A 22887-nucleotide genomic window follows, 5' to 3' on the forward strand; every position below is an offset into this window, starting at 1 on the left:
TGTCTTTGTTCACTTGAACATAAAGCACTTCATATATGCAGTAATTATTTCTCATGATAACCTACTGAGGCAGAGAAAGAGAAAGGATTATTATTCCCATTCTGCAGAAGATAAAAGCAGGGCAGGGAAACATGTTGACATTTGCCCAGGTCAGAAAATAGTGAGTGGAAGGCTTTTGTAATTTTAATTCTTTTTCAGGAATTTATTTATTGAGCCCATCCCTGTGCTTGGCTCTATGGAAGACGGTCAGTATATTCATGGGTGGGGCAGGGAGGCTGGGGGGAAGAAAGGTAGCTTATTTTTCTTCTTCTTCTTCTTTTTTTAAAGATTTTAATTTATCCATTCGAGAGAGCACACGCACAGCAGAAGAGGGAGGAGCAGGTGCTCCCTGAGCAGGGAACCTGATGTGGGACTTGATCCCAGGACCCTGAGATCATGACCACAGTGGAAGGCAGAGGCTTAACCGACTGAGCCACCCAGGCGTCCCAGGAAAGGTGGTTTGAATAAAACAATACAAAGAAAGACAATTTGTGAGCCTGTAGTTCCGACTCAAGCTATAGGCACAGAAGTTCAATCTTGCCACAGGGCACAGTTTCAGAACACAGTAGGCCACATCTGCTTGGTCCCAGAAATGAGAGACCTATTCCTCTACTCACTAGGAAAGGAACAGACGTCAAAAATAAACCCAGTATTCCATCTGCATATTCCTGAGAGGGAGAAAGTGTGAGAGCTCCACCTTACAAGGAAATGGGCTGAGATGAAAACCACGCACTCCCACTCTCCCTGAGGACATGCTCCAAAGTGACGGCCCATTGCCCTCTGTCCTCCTGCCCTGTGGAGTCACTCTTCTGTTCACTTCTTCAACCAACCATCTTCCCCACTAGAACGGAAGCTCCCCGAGGGCAGGGCTTTTACCCTTATTCGCTGATGTTTTCAGGGCCTGGCACAGAACCTGGCATCTAATAGGAATTCAAAAGACATCTGTTAAATCATGAAGTACGTCTGAAGGTTCTGGTTCCAGTTCTGCCACTGACCAACACTGTGACCTTGGAGAAGTCATTTCATCTCCTGTGGCATTAGTTAAAAGAAAAAAAGTAGGGATGCCTGGGTGACTCAGTCGATTAAGGGTATGCCTTTGGCTTGCGTCATGATCCTGGGGTCCTGGAACTGAGTCCCACCATCGGGCTCCCTGCTCGGCAGGAGCCTACTTCTCCCTCTGCACCCCTGCCCCTGCTTGCACCCTCTCTCTACCTCTAAGCAATAAAGAAAATCTTTTAAAAAATTATAAAAATTTAAAAAAATGTAAAAAATGTTCAGCCAGATAGTCCCTTACAGTGCTTCAATACTGTGATTTTACGTATGCTCGGAACCATAACCACAACACTAGGCCAAATGGAGTATAAACCGGAGCACAGGGTGTAACTGTCACACTTCCTGTCCGCCAGCACCTTCTGAACATACTTCCTCTGTCTAGAGGATATGCCACCTTGTGAGTCCTGCCTCTCCCAAGAGGAAACTAAAAGCTCACTTGCCCAACCTTCCTTTCCATCGGGGATCAGCTCTCTGACTTGGGTCCTGCCTGTGAGATACACCCTCAAGAAATTCAGAGGTGGGGGACATGAGGCAACAGGTAGCTTGTCCTGGCTGCGTGTTTTGGGGGGAGGCTGCAGGGGCAGAGTTCCTGCCTTCTGGGCTCCCCAGCAGCCCCACCTCGGGGCAGTCGGGGCTGGGCAACAGCAGCAAGGGGGCTCAGTGTGGCTCCCCATGTGTGGAGTATGGAAGGAACGGGAGGAAACGGTGTTTCACTGTGGAAAGAGCAAGGTTTTGTGGAAGGAGCACAGACTTGATCCAAGTCCTGCTGCCACTCACCAGCTGGGCCCCTTGAAACACCCGCATAACCGCTGGAACCCCAGTTTCACCATCTTTAAAGTGGTCATTGTCCAAGGTCACTCACAGCCTCTGAGAGTAGGAGTTTTTAGCTGCCACAATCTCCCAGGGACATCTGCTGGTGTGTTTTGCCTCCAGATGACTGGGTTGACATGAGGCTTGAAATTATGGGTAAAATTAATATATAGGATTGCTTGAAGATAAAACTGAGATATAAGATTAGTAACAAAGACAAAAAAGTCAACTAACATAGGGCAATCTTTTCCAGATGTATCCACAGGCCCAGGGACATTATTATCCAGTCAACTCTTGGTTTCGGCTCAGGTCATGATCTCCTGATGGTGAGATCTAGCCCTGCACCAGGCCCCACGCACAGTGGGGAATCTGCTTGAGATTCTCTCCCTCTGTCCCTTCCTCCCACCCCCCCCCCATCACCTCCTTCACCTGCTCTTTCTCTGGAGTGGGTAAATAATTTCTTAATTTTTAAAAAATATTTTCATTTGTATTTTTAAAGGTTTTTCAATCTTTAAATTTTAAATTTTGATTTAAATTTTAAATCTTTTTCTAGAGTGGATAAATCAATCTTGTATTTATTTATTAAAGAGAGAGAGAAATAGCAAGAGAAAGCATGAGTGGGGGGGTAATGAGAGGGAGAAGCAGGCTCCCTGCTGAGTAGGGAGTCTGCAGTGAGGCTTAATTCCAGGACACTGGGAGTATGACCAGAGCCAAAGGCAGATGCTTAACTGACTGAGCCACCTAGATGCCCCAATAATTTTTTTTTTTAAGATTCCATTTATTTATTTATTTGACAGAGAAACAGAGAGAACAAGCGGGGGGAGCAGCAGTGGGAGGGGGAGCAGACACAGGGCTCAATCCCAGGACCCCGGGATCATGACCTGAGTGAAAGGCAGATGCCTAACTGACTGAGCCACCCAGGTGCCCCTAAATATTTCTTTAAAGAAAGAATATTGAAAGAATTAATGGGCAGAAATAGTTGCATTGATTTGAATTGAAACTGATTTGAATACCTAGAGTTCTTTACAGAAATTCTCAGGAGCTTAGGAGCTTCTAAGTACTTATGAAATTAAAGAAATACACTCTTTCTTGTGCAAGCCCTCATCACCTGGAAATAATGCTATAATAAAGTGACAAAGAAGCAAACAAATGGGTCTCCCACCACCCTCCTTTTTCCGACTGTCCTCCCTGACTCCTGATACCAGGTGGGGAAGCATTTTTCTAAGTTCCTCTACTGTTACACTGCTACCATGTATTTATTCTAATTTCCTCTTTAAGTTTATATTTCCTATTCCTGCCTCCTAAATATGGGTTTTCCTGAGGCATAGGCCTTGGCCTTCTGCTCCTCTCTATAAATACTTTCTCCTTTGGAAAGATCATATACGCAGATGATTTCAACTGTTGTTTCTTCCCCGATGACTCACACATTTACATATTTAGGCATAACCTCTCTTTCTTCAGCTTTAGTCCCGTATTCCTAACCTGCCATCTCAAATTCTACAAATCTTTTTGAGCACCGTGCTAACTCCTGCTTTAAATTAACTCACCCTAGGGGGTCCCTGTGTGCCTGGGCAGCTCAGTCAGTTATGCCTCTGACTCTCAGTTTCAACTCAGGTCATGATCTCAGGGGTGTGGGGTTGAGCCCCGTGTCCAACTCTGCCCTTGCACGGAGTTGGCCCAGGTTGAGATTTCTCTCTCCCTCTGCCCCTCCCCTGCTCTCGCTCAAAGAAATAAAACCCACTCACCCGATGGCTATCCCTTCTCAGTCCCAATTTCCCAGGTTTACAGGGCTGCAGTTTTCCGTGATTCCTCAAAATCCTTTTCGCCCACCATCCACTCCGTTACTAAGGAGAGTGTTACTCGAGTTACTGCAACCTTGCTCTTCCCCTCTCACCTTTACTATCCCACACGGACACTACCAGGGCTCCTCATCCATACCGTCTAGCCACTTTGCTGGCTCAGTGTTTGTAAAACGGCTTGGAATGCTCACAGCTCCACACTCATTCCACATTTATTGAGGGCTCGCTTTGTGCAAAGCACAACATTACACATTCCAGAACGTAGGAATGATAAAGGTCTGTTTACAGCCTAGTATGGGGAAGAGTTGTATACAATTTTAGTTCAAAATTAGAAAGTGGTACTATCTGAATGAAGAATGGTCCAGAAAGTAGGATGGACATTCAGCAGGAAAGAAAATTTATTTCTAGATGGAAATAAGTGGCTTTAAAGACTGGACAGAATCTCAGCATCCTTAGAAGATGGGAGGGAGGGTATTCCAAGGAGAAAGAGACGGGAGCAGTCTATAGAAAGGTAATGGGTAATTCATGCAAGAGGTGCTTCCTGCGACCTTGCCACGGCCAAGGGAGAACGAAACGGGAACGGCAAAAAATGAAGTTAAGAGTTTTAAAACCAAGTTAATAAATCTGGCCTTTCACCTACAGGCGACAGGGAGCCAGGGAAGATTTTTGGTCACAGTGACGATCACAGCAGCTCCGTCAGCTGGGCGGGCGGCAAGTGACGCCGCAGGAAGGGTCCCTAGGAGAAAAGCCGTGCGTGTTCCCCGTGCAGGGCTGGTAATGGGACCGTGGAGCGGCTGGACGGTGGGCAAGGAGAGCGGACGCCGGCACTCCCGCAGAGGGACGATCGACAGAACTCGTCATCGGACGGCAGTCAGTCAAGCGGGGGAAATGTCAACTGCGGACATCCAAGTGTCCAAGTCCAAGCCGGTGGGGACGCTACCAAAGCGGGTGCGCCGTCTGGAAGGACGGGGCCCGGTTACATGTGGGAGATCCGGCGGCCACGACCGCAGTCATCCGGGAAGGAACGGCCAGGACGCTCGGCGGTACCTGAGCGCCGACGAAGTCAGCGGGTGCAGAGGGGTGTTTCGGCAAAAACCGGTTCCGAACGGACGGCAGACACCGTCCTCCCGCGGGGCGAGGGGCGTGGCACCGCCGAGGCCCTCCACTCGTGCCCACCGTCCCCGGCAGCCCTCGCCTCGCCGGAAGTGGTTCCCCCCCCCCGCATACTTCCTGAACGCCTGTCCCCACCCGTCCCCGGCGCTCAGCCAGGGGACGCTTCACACACACATCCCAGGGAGCGAAGGCGGAGAGCGCCAGCGAGGAAACCTCCCGCCGGCGCACCGCCCGCGCCGTCCGCACTTCGCCCCGATTACCCAGCTACTGCGAAAAAGCCGCAAGGCGAGCCCGCGATCTCGCGATACCTGCTGCGCCCGCCCCCGCGCCCGCCCGCCGGAAGCGGAAGTGGGGCGAATGTCGGTTTGTCGCTCGAGTGGCTGCGTTACCTGGAAAGCTGAAGTGGCGGACGATCCTTTGGCCGCGGTGTGGGCCGGAGGTGGGTGTTCCTGCGTGTGTGGCGGGCGGGGTGCGGCCCGAGCGGGATGGACGCGGCCGTCGGCGGGCGGGTCGCGGGTTGGGGAGGCCTCGGGGAGCAGGGAGCCGGGCGGGCCGAGCCGAGGGGCCTCATGGAGCGGGAACCCCTGTCGGCCCCCACCGGCCGTCGCGGCCGCGGCGCTGAGGGGCCCGGGAGGGAGCAGACCTGTCAGGACCGTGGTGGGCAAGCCCTGCCGGGCCCTGCTGGCGGTCTGCGCCCGTCTCCCGGGCAGCGAAGGCCCAGCAGGCGGTCGCGTCCGGCGCCAGTCGGCCGCGGGCAGCCGCGGGTGGTGGTACTTGCACAGACACGCGTGCTGTCGGAGGGCGCGTCTGAAGGGCGGACCCCTCCTGTCCACGAGGACGGAGCCCGTTCCCGGTAGCGCTCGGACTAGCGTACTGGGGGAGGAGGCCCGGCGGGGCGCTTGCAACCAGCCCCCCCCCCATTCTGCTGAGGGTTCCTTGGAGGGAATCAGGCGGGTTTTGCCTCCCTCAGATCGAAACAGCGTAAACATTAAGCAGGGCAGCCGCCTCAGATCGCTCGGGTAGGTAAAGCTCGGAGGCGCCGCCATCCTGTGTAACTCTCAGGAGCGCGCATGGAGACGCTGGCCCACCCGTGGGAGGGGTCGTGGGAGTCGCCCTGGGCCGAAGGGCCCAGTCGGCCCTGCCTGGTGGGTGTGGGCCGGCCTTCTGGGACTCCCGGATTCCTGGGGAAGGCCGGGCGCGGCTTGCCGTAGAACTGGCGACAGCCCGGTCAGCCAGTCCCAGACACTGCGCGTCCGGTGGTGCTGCCCGCACCCGCACGGCAGTCCTGCTGCCCGTTGCTGGGGTGAGGGCAGGAGCGGACACACTGGCGTGTTTGAGGGGTCCCGCGAAGAATCAAGGGAGACGCGGCTTCCGCCATCACGTGTGTTTGTCAAAGGCGAGTAACACAGGAAGGAAAGGAACTGTCGGCCGTCGGGCGAGACGGGGAGATCCAGGGTTAGTCTTAGCATGTCCCACACGCCCGAGTCATAAAGCAGGCTTTAGGGGTCTTGAGGCGGAGAGTAGAGCGACGAGAAGATGAAGTTAGGCGTAGGAGAGGCGGGGATGGGCGCACTGGCCCCCGCTTGGCCGAGGAAGACGGCAGGTGGGGCTCCCTGCAGAAGACGGATGGGGCTTCCAGGCCGTGCGTAAGGATGAAGACAAGTGAACTCGTGGTCCCCTCACTGCTCAAGGATGAGGCTCTTGTGGCCTGAGCCAAATCTTTCTTCAGAGGTAGAGGGTCTCTGCAGAAATACTACTCGGCCTGCCGAACCCAGCTGGTAAGAGGTTTCAGGTTGTTGTTGTTGTTGTTGTTTTTAGCTGTTAAGATAGTATTTATCATAATTTTCATTTTGTTCCAGAGTAAGACTACATTGGATGCCTCTATAAAGTACCCCAGAGTTGAGTAGCTGTTCATTTAAATGCCTATTTGCCTTTCCATTTTCACATCTTTCCTGTATTTTCAGTTTCTCTTTCTTACTGGTTTTCTTTTCCTATGAACAGCCTCAGCGACACTGTCCTGGGAAGACTGGAGGTCCTCTTCCAGTAACCCCTTCGCTACTGCTCTCGTGTTCAGTGAAGCATTTCGAAAGCTCACTCTGTAATCCATGTAGATTTCTAGTTCCTTAGCTTCCAGTTACTTCTCAATGAACTGCCCTCCGGCTTCAATCCCTAGTACTCTAACATAATGACCTCCTGATGGCTAAGTCCAATTAATTTTCTCCTCTTGGTTCTGTCACTGTGCCATTCCACACCGAGGACCATTCACTCTATTCTCCTGCGGGAGGCTCTTTTGCATCTGATCTGTGTGTATTCTCCTCTTATCCCTTCTTTATCTCCAACTTTCCTAGAGGTCAGTGTGCTCTAGGATTCTGTTCCTTGATACACTTCTTATTCCACAGCCTTCCTGAGAAATCTCATCCACTCTCACAGCGTTAACCACCAACAAAACCGCTGACGTCTCCCATATGTATCATCACCCTAGTTCTCAGTCCCAAAATGGGTAACTGGGAGCTGGTTCTCCCATGTGGATGTACATCCTGTAACTAACTTCAGACTCCTTATCCTCACCCACACTTTTTCCTGTGGTTCCTATGGCACCACAGCCCATCCGGGCATTTGGCTAGAAGTCTGAAAGTTATCCTTTATACCCGCCTCCGCCAACATCTAGTCATTGTTGTCTAGTCAGTGCATTAGTCAGTGTAGTCAGTCCATTCATTTCTAATGGAATTCCTACCAAATTGCACGTGCAGTTGCTGCCTCAGATTCAGCCTCCAGTCCTGCAGCAATCTGCCTTTGGTCTGTCCTCATGAGTCTCTTCCCTACCCTGTTAGCAAAGAGGTCCTTCTAAGTAGTCAGTTTGCCCTACAGGCCTCCCTGCTTATACCACTTAGGCTGAAGACTTCCCCTTTCCTACCAGAATAAGGGCAGGGTTGTTTGCCTGGAACACAGTTTTTCACAGTTTGGTCCCTGCCCATTTTTCCAGCTTTGTTTCTGGACATTCACTATTCCTCCCTCTGTATTTGCACCAGGTCTGTCTCCTACACTAGACTGAAAGCTCTTTGCGGGGTGGAGGCCCCGATATATCGTTCATCTTTGTATCCCAACCACCTGTTAGCACAATGCCTGTGGCACTGAAATCAGGAAATACTGAATTAAGTATCTAAAACCATTTTAAATTTAAAAATATACTAAGACTTTTACGCATACCTTGCCTAAATTGTTCATTTCTTGGTTTTTCACTGTCGAGAGAGAGAGTATTATGTTTTTAAAAATTCTCATAGAAACCTATTAAAAACTGTGCAGAATTTCAGGATGACAGACACTTCTGAAGCTGTTCCCAACTTTGAAGAGATGTTTGCCAGCAGATTCACAGAAGCTGACAAAGAGTACCAGGAGTACCTGCAACGCCCTCCCGAGTCCCCGCCGATCGTCGAGGAATGGAATAGCAGAGCCGGTGGGAACCAGAGAAACAGAGGCAGTCGGTATGTATTACTTCAGGAGATGCAGGTGGCTGATGGGGGAGAGGACGGCTTTACTCCGTGTGCCCGGTAAGGCCAGTGAGGCCAGGGGCCAGTGTTTCTGTTCAGAACCGTATACCTCGTGCCTAGTCACTGCCTGCAAGCAGTGAGTGGCTGGTAAAGATTTACTTCAATGTTTTGTCAGCACTGTGTGTCTCTTTCCTTGCTGTCAGTTATGTATGTGTTTTAATGTTGTTTTTTAAAATATTCTTTCTGTAGGCTAACATTTTCTCTGCCAATATATTTTATGAACCTAGAGTTTTCTACAAAACTTTGTGATAGGTTCCATAAAGAAGGCCTTGTCTTTGGTTTTACTTTAAGAAAGTTATACAGTGGGATTTCGTCTATTTCATAATTCAGAATAGCTCTTGTACAATCGAATAGACCTCAGTTTGATTCAGAACTGTCCTATTGCTGTGGGTTTCGTGTTGTGGTCTGCCTATTTCTCTGCAAAGTGTATCCAGTATAATACTGGAAGAATGATTTAAATCTTAGGAAAGTTTTGAATAACTGTTGCTACATATAACATTCTGCAGAGAAAAGTGTTTTTTACACTTTTGTTTATGGATTATGAGGTTGAGAAATGAAATGCAGCGGGATAGATTTGTCATTTGTATTTTTTAAAAAGAGAAGTATAAAAATCTTTGTTTTTTTTTGTTGTAGGTTGCAAGATAACAGACAGTTTAGAGGTAGGGATAGCAGACGGGGGTGGCCAAGTGACAATCGATCCAATCAGTGGCACGGACGATCCTGGGGCAACAATTACCCGCAGCACAGACAAGAACCTTACTACCCCCACCAATACGGACACTATGGTTACAACCAACGGCCTCCCTATGGTTACTACTGATGGAAACGTCAGCAGCTTTTTGTGAAATCATTTCCTCTGTTAACATGACAAAAGTTTGTGTGTATCTTCTGTTGGTCATAGTTTTATATCTGATTTCAGAAAGTGGATTATAAACTTTTTGGAACTTGTGACTTAAAAAAAAAAAAAAAAAAAAAAAAAGATCTTACTAGAGATGTGCTGGTTCAGTATTCCCCTAAAAAGGTTGTGGATTCCATTGCCTGACTTCTACCTCAGATTCTTCTTTGTTTCATGACTTAATAGTGCTTTGAAATTGGTGTCTGTGTTCCTTGTTTGACCTCCAGGAGTTCGGTCTTTGTTTTACAGAGAAATAAAAATTATAAAGTGGAAAATGCTTGATTTTACTTTGTAAGATAAGGAAGTATCCATATACTCAGATTTTCTCATTCCCAAATTTTTACAGCGGTTACTACAGTCAACCCCCGAATGCACAACTATGCGCACTTGTAACGTGTTGTACATGGCATCAGCAGTTGAAGGTAAAACGACTGTAGATGCTTCTTTTTGGCTTTCGTTGTTGTGACTGTGGTACTTTTTATCATTACTCCGGGTAAGAGTGATGTCCACAATCGCTTTGGTCTCTTTTTAGAGGATGTCAGAAATAAAACCTTGAACTGGGGAAGGGAACATTCTCTGTTTCAGTGTCTTGATCTAGTGGTGGGTGAGATTGGGGCACACAGTCATTTTGTTACAAACCGTGAGGCTTTTTGCTAAGTTAAAGCAGATCAAAATTCACATGTTCTAAAAGAAAGTTTAACTCTGGAAATGTTCTCCTTTCCTTTTCAGTAGTGTGTATATAATGCTGCATTCTGACTACGTACTATGTACTTACATGAATTGATCGTACAATGTTATATTCACTTCCAAATGTGCATCTTCGCTGCTTCCTCTCGTACATATACCGTGAGGCCAGAACTTCCTCTCAGACCGATCAGTATATTCCAGATCATTTTAATGGCCATTTCAATGCTTTCATTCAAATAAAGTACTTACAAGATTAAGCAATTTCTCAAGTTTTGGCAGTTAGACCATTCATTAATGTGATGAACCTTTTCGTTTTTTATTGCTGTTTCCTTTATATCTGTTGAAAAGGCTTATTTGGCTTAAGAGTAATATTAAGAGTAGAAGCTTCATCATAGGGAAAAGGAGTATAAAGGCAACTCCCCAAACCTGCCTTCTGCTGCCTTCTCTCTCAGCACTGCACTCCGGGCCCCTGAGGTTGACTTCTCCAGGCACTGCTTCTCCATGCTCTGGACCCAACTCTCCCCTCGACTCCCCTTCAGGAAGAGCCGTCCTTTCAGGTAACTCTTTGATTGGAAAGGATCTCATAAATCAGGTCTTCACACTGAGATGTAAATAAAATTTTAACAGTAAGATAAGGGTTTTCCCTATACCCCTCTGATTACATCAGTGGGCACAGTGCTGTTACATCTCTTTCTTGATACTGCAGATATGTAGCCTAGACAGTCCAGAATGGCCTCACTGCACACCACGATCTTCTCTGCAGGCGGGTGAGTTATTAAAACTACCCATCAAGTGACAAAGCACAGGCACTGACTCACTGGGGTGGCAGCGGCCACAGCTTTAGAGCAGGACCCTCAGGGCTGTCAGCTGTGCCGGCTGCTGGCATTACTTAGGGGGACCTATCGGCCCACGGGGCAGGGCTTGGAGTGAGGGATGGGTCTCCAAGGAAAGGTTATTTTCCAATAGTATTGAAATATTCACAGATGGCCTGAGTATCAGCCTTGCCTGCTGGAAAATACGATGAGTCCTTTTAACGTGAATTATTTCTGTATTCTGCATAAACAGCCCATGTGGTGGTAGTGGTTTGTCTTTGTTTTTTTTTTTAAACAGTCACCATTAGACTCCCCTTTATGCTTAAAACGGAGAGGAGGGGTGCCTGGGTGGCTCAGTGGGTTAAAGCCTCTGCCTTCGGCTCAGGTCATGATCCCAGGGTCCTGGGATTGAGCCCCACGTCGGGCTCTCTGCTCAGCGGGGAGTCTGCTTTTCCCCCCACCCCCCGCTCGCTCTCTCTGCGGCCTCTCTGCCTACTTGTAATCTCTGTCAAATAAATAAATAAAAATCTTTAAAACAAAAACAAAAAATGGAGAGGAAATGAAAGTCATGATTTCTGCTTCACGTGGGAGAGACAGAAAATAACGTTAAAAAATTTAAGGATAATTCAGAGAATGATCTGAAGAAAGAATTAAAATAGTGTTAAATGGAATTAATCTCAAATAGTCTGTTGTAATAGCCTATAGCATTAAGCGTAAGGAGCCCTGGCTTCCAGTCCTGTTCTTACCAGGTAGAGGACCTTGAGAAAAATCGGTTAAGCATGGAGCTTACATGCTCACCTGTAAAAATGAGGAAAATACCCTGCCCCTCTTCACAGGGTCATCATAAAAAAAGTGACCAAACATACAAGAGCTTAAGATAGAAACTAGGGCTTCGGACCATAAACTCCCACTGGCACGTAACTGGTGCTGCATAAACATTTGCAGAGTCGATGGGAGGGAAGTATTTGGTAAATTATAAAGCACAGTGTTGATTTAAAGGGTATAGAGTAACTGACAGAAGGTAAGGTACAGCAGGAGACTTACTGAGAGTAAAGATTTGTCATTCTGTGAATTAATATATGAATTAGAAAAAGAAGAAATTGTCCTTCAGAACAGAACAAATTTCAAATATCAAAGAAAATTTATATAAATATTGAGCTAAGCTTAGCATTTGCTGTTTGAAGTTGACACATTTTAAAATGCCGAATGCTGATTATGGAAACCTACCAGATTACCACCCTTTGGAGACCAGCTTGCTAGAGACGAGCTAGAGGGTTTTCTTCGTTTGGTGTTTTTCTTTCTTTCTTGAGTGCTAGGATTTGAGGTTATCCAGAGTACTCATAACCATGGGTCACGGTTCTGAGGACAGTTGGAACTCTTGAAACCAGATCGAAAAAAAGCCATCTGGTGAGATTTCTAGCATGGTTTGGGTTTTCAAAGCTGCATTCCTTATAGTGCTCAACAGACAGGATTTAATTTTAATTTTCCCTTTGTAATTTATTCGCCTAAAGGAAAATCTAGAATTTTATGATAGAATTGAGTAGTGAAATGTCAGAGTTTTTTATTTATTTATTTATTTACTTATTTGACAGAGAGAGAGATAGATCAAGATCACAAGCAGGCAGAGAGGCAAGCAGAGAAAGGGGGAAGCAGGCTCCCCACTGAGCAGGGAGTCCGACGTGGGGCTCGATCCCAGGACTCTGAGATCATGACCCGAGCTGAAGGCAGAGGCCCAACCCACTGAGCCACCCAGGTGCCCTGTGAAATGTCAGTTTTAAGTTTAGAATACTAAAATGGAAGGAAATGATCTCTTGCCCTGAAGATTACTAGTAACACTAATTCTGAATTCCACATCTTGTTTCTAAAGATAGTTTTTTTAACACCTTAAAATTTTTCCAAGACCCATTCCCTCTGATTCATTCAACCCAAACACAGATTTGGCTGTGTATGGAAACCTATGCCCCTGGCCTTTGACTTCTTTTATTTAGTACTATTGCTTATAGTGAAAGGCAATTTATTGTTTTCATAGAAAATGTAGGAAATAAGACTCCCAGCTCACAGCAGCTTGTAGTATGATTTAATAACTCCAGTTAGCTGGGAAGCTGGCTTGCGAACGTGCTTACTTTGGTAGCGTTAGACAAACAGGTATTATAAACCTGAAATTCATATAAACCTTTTCATTCACCGAAAAGCTTATTTGGGATTTGTCTTTCAATATCTTCTAATTTAACCACAGAATCATATTTGAGATATAAATGAGGATTTTGAAGTACTAGATAGACTTTGGCTAATTCTGTGTGAAAAACCCAATTATATAGGTCACTCAGTTCCTTCCTCTATATATAAATTTAGAAAAGTGTGCTTTTACAGTCCTCTGGCTTTTAATTTAGAATGAATTAAGGCCAACAGGAGTAAATACTCTTGACATTGGCAGGAGTTATGATGTTAATTTTTAGATTTCTACTTCAGAATTCACATAGACTCTCCGTGCTGTGTTCTGTACTATCTAAACAAAAATTTCTCTTGGCTCCAGATAAATTATTATGGAGCCAAATCAACAACTAGATTCAAATAGATTATACCATTGGACTCCAAGGTAGCCTTGGGCAAGTATCTCCTCCTCTCTAGAAGTCTAGACCTCTATTAGGACCAAGTTTTGAGGAAAATAGGGACAGTAGTGGAGATCCCTTAACCCGTGGATGTTCTGGGAGAGGAGAGAATGGCCTGGGTCGGGCTGGCTGCATGGGCCTCATCGATAGGGCTGGACACTCTCAGGACGAGCCAGGGTTGAAGAAGCAGCTTCAGCTCCTACACCACTGCGGAGGCTGCCAGGTGCCAAGAAACATTATCTGAGGAGCTGGTTACCAGTGCCCTCAGACTGGAGAAGTGGAGATAAGTTGTGGATAACACCCCCCCGGATTTTAAGATTTACAGGAGTATGAGACAGTAAGAGGACAGGTCTTCCATCAAAACTGCTAATGTGTAATCTGACTGCTCCCTTGCAGGATTAAGTGAAAGCATTTACAGAAAGCGAGCGTCACGGGGCTGGGCACACGGCAGGCTGCAGGTCTGGGTCAGCTGTGTGCGTCCGGAAGTGCAGTGGGCTGGGGGGTGCCTCTGAGCTCGCCTGGTGCAAGAAATGCAGCTCACACGTCTTTCCCCAAGGTCTCCATGGGCTCACGGGCTAATTCAGTTGCTGTTTTCATTCTGTCCCTAAGGGACACACAGAGCCCCATGTATTAATTACCAGTTAGATTTTCTCTGGGTTTCAGTGACTTCTCTTGAGACAGCTTCAGGGGAATGATGTGACGATGATCTCATGGTTTTTTTCCACTGCCAGTGCCTTTAACTCCCTAACGGATCTCCAGCCTTTGTCTGAATCACATAAATAAAGCTGCTCTCATTGCTAAAGGCCAGAGCTTTTGCATTGGAGTGTTTTCTCATTTTAAAATTTCCTTCACTGTGTATGTTTGGTGTGCATACAAAATAATAAATACTGTAAAGAAGTGAAACACTACCCATCACTGCACTCATCCAGCAATATTGTATGCTGCTCTTTTACCACGCCCACAGATATGTGTAAATTTGATAGTTTTCCTTGTTTACTAAAGTGAGATTGTATATAAATATATATACACACACGTCTATCATTCCTTGTTCGTGCAACGTAACAAACAGGACTCTATTACAGATTAAAAATTAACAGCCTAATACTCTCACGTATGGATTTTCTGTTGATTATAGGATTATTCTCCGGTAGGTATACATTTAGATTATGTTTCCCCATTTTTGCTCGGATACTCCTTGGCATTTTTATTTTTGTGTGTTCTATGAGGTATTCTCCAATGTAGAATATTAGGTTAAAACACATATTTTTAGTTAAGTGCCACATTTTCCAAAACACTGTAGCAGTTCACATTCCCAGGTGACAACATAAGAATGTACATATGCGTCTCCCCTCTCCCTTCCTAGGACTTCAACTTTTTGTCTAGATGGCCACGGGCATTGTTTTTGAATTCCGAGAACTTCACTCGGTTTTATGTCCTTGTCAGCCATGCTTTGTCAGTGTTTCCCCTGGGATGCTGCACCTTTTATTCCTTAAAATCCTTTTTTTCCCAGTATTTTCTTGATTATATCTTGAAATCTTTGTTCTCTTCCACTTTTTGGGTTATTTTTCAGGACCCCAATTATGTTGCTGATTTCCCTTTGCCTGACTTTTACATCTGTCATTTTCCTTTCTTTGCTCACCTTTCTCCCTCCTGCCCTCCAAATTTTGTGCCCTATTTTCAACTTCTTCTCTGTTGTTTCCAGCGAGGACTTTTTTTCCATGATGCTTTTGTTTAAAAAAGAAAAAATCTGGTAAGCCACCTTTCAAGTGCTCAGTAAGCACATGTGCCTAGCAGCTAACATCCTGAAGGCACAGTTTCAGAAGAGGACTAAAGGCTTGGAGTTCTGTTGACTTGACTCACTCCCCCTCTGTCCCAGTTCTCCAACTCCCCAGGGTATCTCTGGAGAAACACAAGGCTCTGACACAACTTGAAGGCCAATGTGGTAGCAAAACCATATCATGGAGGTGTCTCATGTAGAAATGACCACTGAGCCTGTAAATTGCACTGCTGAGTTTGGGGGTTCCCCCCTGCCCAGACTCCCGTATCAAAGGGATTAGATGGACCTACACAGCCAGAAGAGGATTAGGAAATGCTGAAAAGCTTATCAACTGAAGTGTAGAGACAGAGGAAAGCCTATCTGGGCAGAAGTAGGCGGTCTTCTCACAACCTTGAAAAGGGCAGCTCCTGTGTCAAGAAGTGTGAGTGTCCAGTGTTGTCCCAGGAGTGGGGCTGAGACATGATGAGTCTCTTCGATGGTCCGAGCTCCCTTGCCCCATCCCCTAATTTCTTTGGTTCTGATCCCACGCTCTCCAAGCAGTCTTCGAATGATGACTGGCTTCTTGAAGAGATTTCCCGAAGCAACACAAGCTGCTCACTCGGGGACCCCCACTACACAGTCCATTTGGCAGGTGTGTTCTTCACTCACATTAGTAAACTGGCATTGTGTTTAGAAATGAATTCCTCGCCAATTTTCCAGCCCAATTCCATTTTCAAAAACACCAACTAAGCTGGGGATTTCTGAAAACTGCACAATGGAGACACTCGGGGCCACGCTGACTCCACTGAGGTACTGAGCCAGGACCTCTGAGAACCTGAGCCAAGGAGGTTACACCACGGAGCAGTTAACACCACACTCTGGCCGGAACCGAACTCGAGGAACGTGGGGCTAAGCCCAAGTCATGTCTCCAAGACCAGACAAGAAGGATTAGCGCGTGACACTGGTAGGCAGGCACTACGGAAGACATCTCCTACTAGTGCTGCTCGCTTCAAAAGGAATCGTCAGTCCCTTCAGAGCCTCGGTGGCTTCCTGCTGTTGCGTTATGGTGCCATCTCTTGGATGTAAACTGAAAATCTAGATTCTTAAAATTTTTAGTCTCTAGTCACATGAATTTTAAAATTCCATAGTGGGGGTCAGAGTGTGTTTTGGGAACTTAAATTTTGCATTACAGTTAAAAGGAACTACTTAACCAAATCCCTTACCACAAATCCCTGGTGATGGGGGGTATGCTAGCAATTCATAGCCCAGAAAAAACCTGCCTCCTGAAGTCTGAGTTTTTGGCTGCTTGGAACTTTAAACATTGCAAAGGTGCCACCTACATTCTCCGGTTCTCTCCCCCACCCGCCAAACCCTTAGACACAAAGGAGCAGGAAGAAGCTTTAGAGCTTTTAGAAAATATCAGAGCTCTTCTCGGTGAGTGGCCTCTTTGCCTGCTGGAGGGGGTGATATATGGTCCTGAAACCTAGAGCTGTTGCCTTTTTGCCTCCATGAGGGAAGCGGGCCTAGGGCTGAAGCTGGCCCTGCTAGCTAGAGTGAGTCAGGTAAGGAGAGAAAGTGGGTCCTTGTGAACTCACTTAGCTGCTGCATCAGGCTAACCCCTAAGCCAGCCCTGCCTCTGGACTTGCCAGGTAGTGGGCTAATAAATCCCTTTGTTGTGTAAGCCAGACAGAGCTGGGTTTCCATTACTTGTCAAGGAAAGCATCCTAACAGTGATCCACGTAAAACAAAAGAACCACAAGTAAAATGCCGCTAGCATACACGCTGGAATGTATGGGAAAAGAGTGGGAAAAGTTCTGAAGCTGAGATCAGGTACAGTAAACCACTTTGGGGGGCAATATGGCACAATGGCTTCGAGAAGAAGGCAGCTGAGTGTAACTCATGTTCCGCCATTAGGACTGGCTATGCTCTTGGGTAATCCAAGTGACTCTTCTTGTCCTTGGTTCCTATCAATAGAATAAGAGTTGTACAAGATAATTTTTATTATTAGTCCTTGGGGATTTTGTATTTTCAAACATTTTGTCTACCAATATATTTTCTCAGGTACTTAGACAAAAGCACAAAACTGCTTTGATTCTGATCAGCAAAGGTAATGAATTTGTTATTTACCTGACCAAATCACTGTAATTTGCATTGGATATTTAAAAGCAAGGCATTTATTACTAGCTTTTGAAGCTTTAATGTAGGAGAGATTCCTGATGGGCTTTTACAAATATGGAAAGTAGCTTCCAGGCCCTCTTCTTTTAAGGCTCTTTGGAGATTCACAGGAACTACCAGATTTGAAAACTACACCCTCCAATGAGGACAAAAATTCAGTGACTTCCCCAAAATAATTAATAGTAAATTACAAGTCCTGAAAACTCTTAGTTTTTCACTCCACAGTTTTCAAAAGACATTTTTGTATGTAGATAAGCCTTTTAAAATATAAAGACAGACCACAAAGCAGTATGGCAGGTTTTTTTCTGTCACTTGTAAACTCCAGACAAGGCAATGCTCAGAACCCTAGAGGTGCTGTGGAAACCTGTTCATTTACGATTGGCATAAAATGTGGCCAGGAGTCAAGGGACCGTGGTTCTGGCTGCCACCTCTCATGGTGTGATCCCGAACAAGTCTCTGAACTTCTGGAGAGTGGAAGCCCCATCACGGGATCAGAGGGGTGACAGGTCATCCTGAAGGTGTCTTCCAGCTCTGTCATTGTGTAATGTGATGAAATCGGACTGATGTGTTCCAAACTCTTTGGACGTCAGAACCTACACTGAACATACAGTACTTTTAAAATTCCTACTTCTGAGTCCTGTTCTTAAATTTTTTTTTCATGTTCTTCAGTGCACTGAGGTATATTTTCCTACTGAACAGCCTCTTCACGAATAGCAATTAAAGCGCTTCTCAAGGAAGTACTTCTCATAACTTGCTTTTATTGTTTTTCAACTTGCTGCTTTAATTTCTCCAAGATCTCCTCTGCCGTTGTGGACGCTAACAGCTTCACCACTTTTTCACGAGATTTACCGCCCTGGACCAAAAGCAAAAAATGTTGTCAGGACGACTCACCAGAGAGCGCGGGGCTCGGCCGTGTCCTCAGCGCTGCCCGGTGGCCGCAGCCTTCCTGAAGGTCGCTGAGATACAGTGCCTTCTCCTGTCAGTTCTGCATTCCTGGTCTAACCGACGAGTGTATCTTACGGTCTACCTTACTACAAATGTTGACAATTCTCCAGGGTTTTTACCTTCGTATATCAATCTCTCTAATAAAAACTGGCATTCAAATTTCAAAACGAATAGAGTCCAGATGTAGAATACTGTGTTTTTAAGTAACTTTTTGTTTAAAAGTGAAAATTATTTTCTAAATTACCAAATATTGGAATTTTCTACAAACTTTGTATAAAAATAATTCCAAATACAGAACTATTCTGTTACACATTTCTGAAAATTAAAACAAAAAAACAAAAAAACCCGCCAAAACAAATGCTCCAGTTCCACAACCAACTGAGCCAAGAGTTTCATTTGGAAACATCCTTTAAAGAAGGTAAAATCTGAGCAGGGATCATTTATTGGGGTAGAAGAGTGGGAAGCCCCTTTCAGGCCAATGTCAAAGCATGTGCACTGACAGACTCGGAAACGACCTGCCACAGGCGGGAGAGCTATCGAGGGAAGTGGCCGAGGGGAGAGATTTTTAGATGCAGCCTATTAACCAACGACCGACTGCCAGTGAGAACCTGGATGCGGAGAGTGAGCCACCAGCAGCACAGCTGAGTCCCACTCCTGCAAGCTCTCTTTCAATAAGTCTTGAGCGACGCCAGGATCGTGTGTTGTACACCTCACTCCCGGGTGATCTGATACCCACCCCCAGAGGAAACCCATGGTATTAATGACTTCATCTCTTCCTCTCTCTTCCTAATGAGCTTCTCCAGGGAGCCAGGACAACGTGGGGGACCAGAAACATGTGACAGAGTCACTAAAGGACCCTTTCAGACTTCTTAGCATGGTGATGACTTGAAGAGACAGACGGATCAATCTGACAGCAGGTACAGGAATACATGTAGAAAGGAGAAAATGCCCAAAATGGTTTCAACCAAGGAAGAAATGTACAGAGTGTGGTCAGCCTAAGGATCAAGCCAGTAGGAATGAAGGTGACTACACAGAATCACACGTTAGTGATTAAATGGATGAGAGTTAAAAAACAAACAAACACACAAACAAAAAACCCCAGCTTTTCAATTACTTGGAAAAGAACCCATATTTATAAAATAATGACTAATGCGTAATCATCAAAGCTGTTTCCAGAGAGACCTACCTTATCCAAAACCACGTCACTCTTCCTGAGCTCCAAGACCTTGGAAAGGTACCGACAGAGCTCGGCATTAGCCTCTCCTTCCGACGGGGGGGCTGCTATGGCCACGCTCACCGCTTCTGCTGTCACGTCTGGAATGAAATCAGTGCGGACTGTGTCCTTAAGGAGTTGAGGATATTTTGCAAAAGGGTTTGCACTTCCCTGGCACAGAGTGGATTTTCCATCAATAACTACTGCGTGAAGAAATGAGCGAGTAAACTACTCACACCTGAGGGAACGCTATAATAAATACGGCTCCCCCGTTTGAGGAAAGAAATCCAGAGTAAACTGACATTTTCCCTGTCCTGCAGACCAAGATGGGCCTGGAGTCCTTCCCGGGCCTCACGCAACTGGAAACTGCCCGAGTGGTACGCAGAGCCCTACGGTAGGATCAGGAGCCGGGTGAGAACGAGCCAGCCCACAGGTTCCGCCATCAGGAAAATGAGACTGGACTGATTCAGCTCACGTGAAATGCCTCTGAGGTTTTTAAAATGCAGCATTTAAACATTTACACAGCACGTGTATCCACAAATTCGATGGCACACAAACACGTTTTAGGGACTTCACAAATATTAACTTGTTCAATCCTCATAAGAGCTTTATGAAGAAAATATTAATGCCACTATGATCTCCAGTTTACAAATCGGGCAACAAATCCAGATTTGCCCAAGGGCATGCGGCTATAAAGCCGATGTTGTGAGTCAAAGTTAAGTTTAAATGCATGCTTTGACATGCTGGGCCAAAGAGCTTTGCTGTGTAAGAGGGCTCCTGCCTCCCTGGTCGATGCGGCCTCTATAAAGCACTCCTGCCCCTAGTCCCCCATGGTTATTCCGGAGAGAGAGAAATGCCTACTCAAAGGGGTTTGCAAGTGCGCTGAAGCTGGTCCCCACCTGGGGTTACGCAGGCATTTTCACACACTTACACCACGCCCGTGTGAACGACGTGGCCACAGAATCCATAAGCACACAGTGGCACAACAAGCCGCCTCCCGTCCTGTCACCAATTCCCATACTGCGATGTGCCCTTTTCTGCTTTTTAGTAGCTTTCACATCCAGACGGGTCTCACAACAGACGGTAAAGAAAGTGTTCATGGGGATTCTGTCTCGCTGGTACACAGAATACTTGTGTACCTTCTTGTGGCTGGCATCTCGAGACCTGATGACACACAGTATGCCGACAGCGGACTGTCAGCCGCAACTACTCCGAAAATGCGGGCCACGGTGGTTGCGGCCCACACAGACAGGCTGACGCAGCCACTAGCACAAACCAGGCCCAGCACTGCAATGGGAGGTCTTGTTTTCAAAGTGTAAAAAAAGAAAAGGAATAAAGAGCTTTGGAGGAGAAAAAGACCTTCACCTTCACCGAGAATGCTGCCCCCCATACAAGTTTCCCTGGACTCCCCACATTTACAGTAAATGAAAACACAGCTATTCAGGAGCCCTGCCTGCTGGCCTCCCGGTGTCCACCTAAGAGATCCCTGAGGCACCTTTTTGGGCTCCAGGGAATCATCTGAAAGCCTCTTAGTTCAATATCCCATCCCACAGACAGACAGAACTGGGCCCAGAAAAGTTTTGCATTTAACTCAAAACAAGTTCACACAGGAGTTGACGACCAGGGATCTCAGAGACCAGATTTTCTCTTCCTCCTGGGGCCCGTGGTCTTTAAACTCAACCAAAATGTCTCTTCTTTCTTTCTCTGGCCAATGTCTCCAGTTCTGAAATAGGAGAAACTAGTAATTCTAGGCTACATATCTTTCTAGATGTGTCCTTTCTGAAACACCATTTAATTTATTTATTTTTAAAGATTTTATTTATTTGACAGGGATCACAAGTAGGCAGAGAGGCAGGCAGAGAGAGAGAGAGGAGGAGGCAGGCTCCCTGCTGAGCAGAGAGCCCGATGTGGGGCTGGATCCCAAGACCCTGAGGTCATGACCTGAGCTGAAGGCAGAGGCATTTCAGGGGCAGAGGTGACTGTGCCACCCAGGCGCCCCTAAAATACCGTATTTTTAAGAAGGAAAATACACAATGGTTTTGTTTCATCGAACTTGGTATGCTGTAACTTTGGTATATTCATTCACTTTTGACACTGGATTTACTCCTTTACATTAGAATCTAGAATTCTAAAACGGGGACGCCTCTAATCGCAGATGTGAGAAATACACCAACTGTAGATCAACCTTCAGCTCACCAAGGCAAAGGGAGGACGGAGGGGGACTCCCCTTCCCCGCTTAGGCCCCCCCCGGTCCCCATTGTCCACATATACCTGTGACAGCGTTTTGTTTGGACCCGGGTTTGGCATGGATGGCTATGGTGACACAACCTTTAGGATCAACTGCCACAGGACCTAAGGGAGGAAGTGGTCTCTCTGGCTCCTTGCTCTGGCTCTTACCCTAAAACGACAACAACAACCACACTACAACTTTACAGGCTATAAGACACTTTCTCACGCGTTCGAGCCTTCCACGACTCCCTTTCTCCTTAAACCAGGACGAGCGAGTCGCGCCCGGGCACTTCTGGCCACCCGGACAGGTTTAACAAGCGTCCCCGACCAATTCTCGCCCGAAGCCCTCCGATCAACCCAACCGAGTGTTCCCCTCCCGCGCTGGGAAGACGGGGCTCTGGCTCCCACACCTCAGTGCTGGTCCCCAACCGCAGGCGCAGGGGCCGCTTCCTACTCGTCCTTGCGCCTCCGGCAGTAGGAGCTGACAAACCGCTGTGCGCAACCCGGCGGGAAGAGTGTGTGGGGACAGGAAGGGCCGGCCGCGGCCACGAAGGCCTGCCCAGCGGCGGAAGCTGCGGCCGGACTCCGCGAGCAGGGCACGCGGCAGGTGCGCGGACGGTGCGCGCACGGGGGGCGAGGGCGCGAGGCGCGCACCGGCGGCCCCGCGCGGGAAGGCGCCTCCCCGGGCCTCCGACGCCGGGGGACGCTGGCCCTGCGGGGACGCGGCCGACCGGACAGAGTGGGGCGGCCCAAGACCGCGGGAGCCCCGGGTCTGGGGGACCGTGAGCCGCGGGCCCCGCCTCTCTCCCGCACGCCGCCCACCCTCCCCCTGCCACGGGGCTTGCCACTGGCCTTGTTCGTCGCGCCGGCTTTCTTGGGCATCTCGGCGCTTAAGGAGAGCCGGGCAGAGGCTCGGAACCGGCGTCCCGACACTAGCGGCCGCAGCCGGCAGCCCAGCCGCAGCATCCCCGCGGGGAAGCCGGGCAGAGACGAACGGGCGCCGGAAGATCCCTCTGCGCCTGCGCACGTGGGCAGGAGCGGCTCCGCAGGCCCACGTCTGCGCTCCTGCCCCAGGGCGACCCCTCCCGGCCGGCGGGAGCATGACCCCTCGTCCTCAACAGCAGCCCAGGACCAGGACGGAGAGCTGGGGCCTGGATCCTGTAGAGAGGGATGGCCTCCCCAGACTCCCCAGGGGGGAAGGCTG

General features: G+C 47.6%; 2 protein-coding genes across 6 annotated transcripts in view; one reads left to right on the plus strand and one right to left on the minus strand.

The window, feature by feature from the left end:
- The window catches only part of C13H15orf40 (chromosome 13 C15orf40 homolog), a 44091-nt gene extending 21423 nt beyond the window's left edge, over nucleotides 1-22668 (minus strand). For 2 of the 4 annotated variants that reach the window (XR_006381744.1, XR_006381745.1), the window contains exons 1-3: nucleotides 22536-22668; nucleotides 21726-21852; nucleotides 19428-19555 (exon numbers count right to left, since the gene is read on the minus strand). Coding sequence is in view for 2 of the 4 variants with exons in the window: in XM_044231606.1 (XP_044087541.1) it covers nucleotides 18054-18149; nucleotides 19428-19555; nucleotides 21726-21852; nucleotides 22536-22649 (465 nt within the window). In the remaining 2 variants the exon portion in view is untranslated. Of the gene's footprint in view, nucleotides 1-16886; nucleotides 18150-18620; nucleotides 19149-19427; nucleotides 19556-21725; nucleotides 21853-22535 lie in introns of those variants that run through there. The other 2 variants (XM_044231606.1, XM_044231607.1) reach the window with 2 other exon arrangements.
- Nucleotides 5164-9827, plus strand: RAMAC (RNA guanine-7 methyltransferase activating subunit). 2 transcript variants are annotated; one of them, XM_044231609.1, is made up of 4 exons: nucleotides 5164-5253; nucleotides 6544-6592; nucleotides 8118-8296; nucleotides 8996-9827. In XM_044231609.1, the coding sequence occupies exons 3-4, from the start codon at nucleotides 8127-8129 to the stop codon at nucleotides 9180-9182; spliced, it is 357 nt and encodes a 118-aa protein (XP_044087544.1). In that variant the 5' UTR covers nucleotides 5164-5253; nucleotides 6544-6592; nucleotides 8118-8126; the 3' UTR covers nucleotides 9183-9827. The 2 variants fall into 2 exon arrangements, with proteins under 2 accessions (XP_044087544.1, XP_044087543.1); XM_044231608.1 differs by lacking the exon at nucleotides 6544-6592.
- Nucleotides 22669-22887: the final 219 nt, after the last annotated feature.

The sequence above is a fragment of the Neovison vison genome, chromosome 13 (assembly GCF_020171115.1).
Source record: "Neovison vison isolate M4711 chromosome 13, ASM_NN_V1, whole genome shotgun sequence".
Classification (NCBI taxonomy): domain Eukaryota; kingdom Metazoa; phylum Chordata; class Mammalia; order Carnivora; family Mustelidae; genus Neogale; species Neogale vison.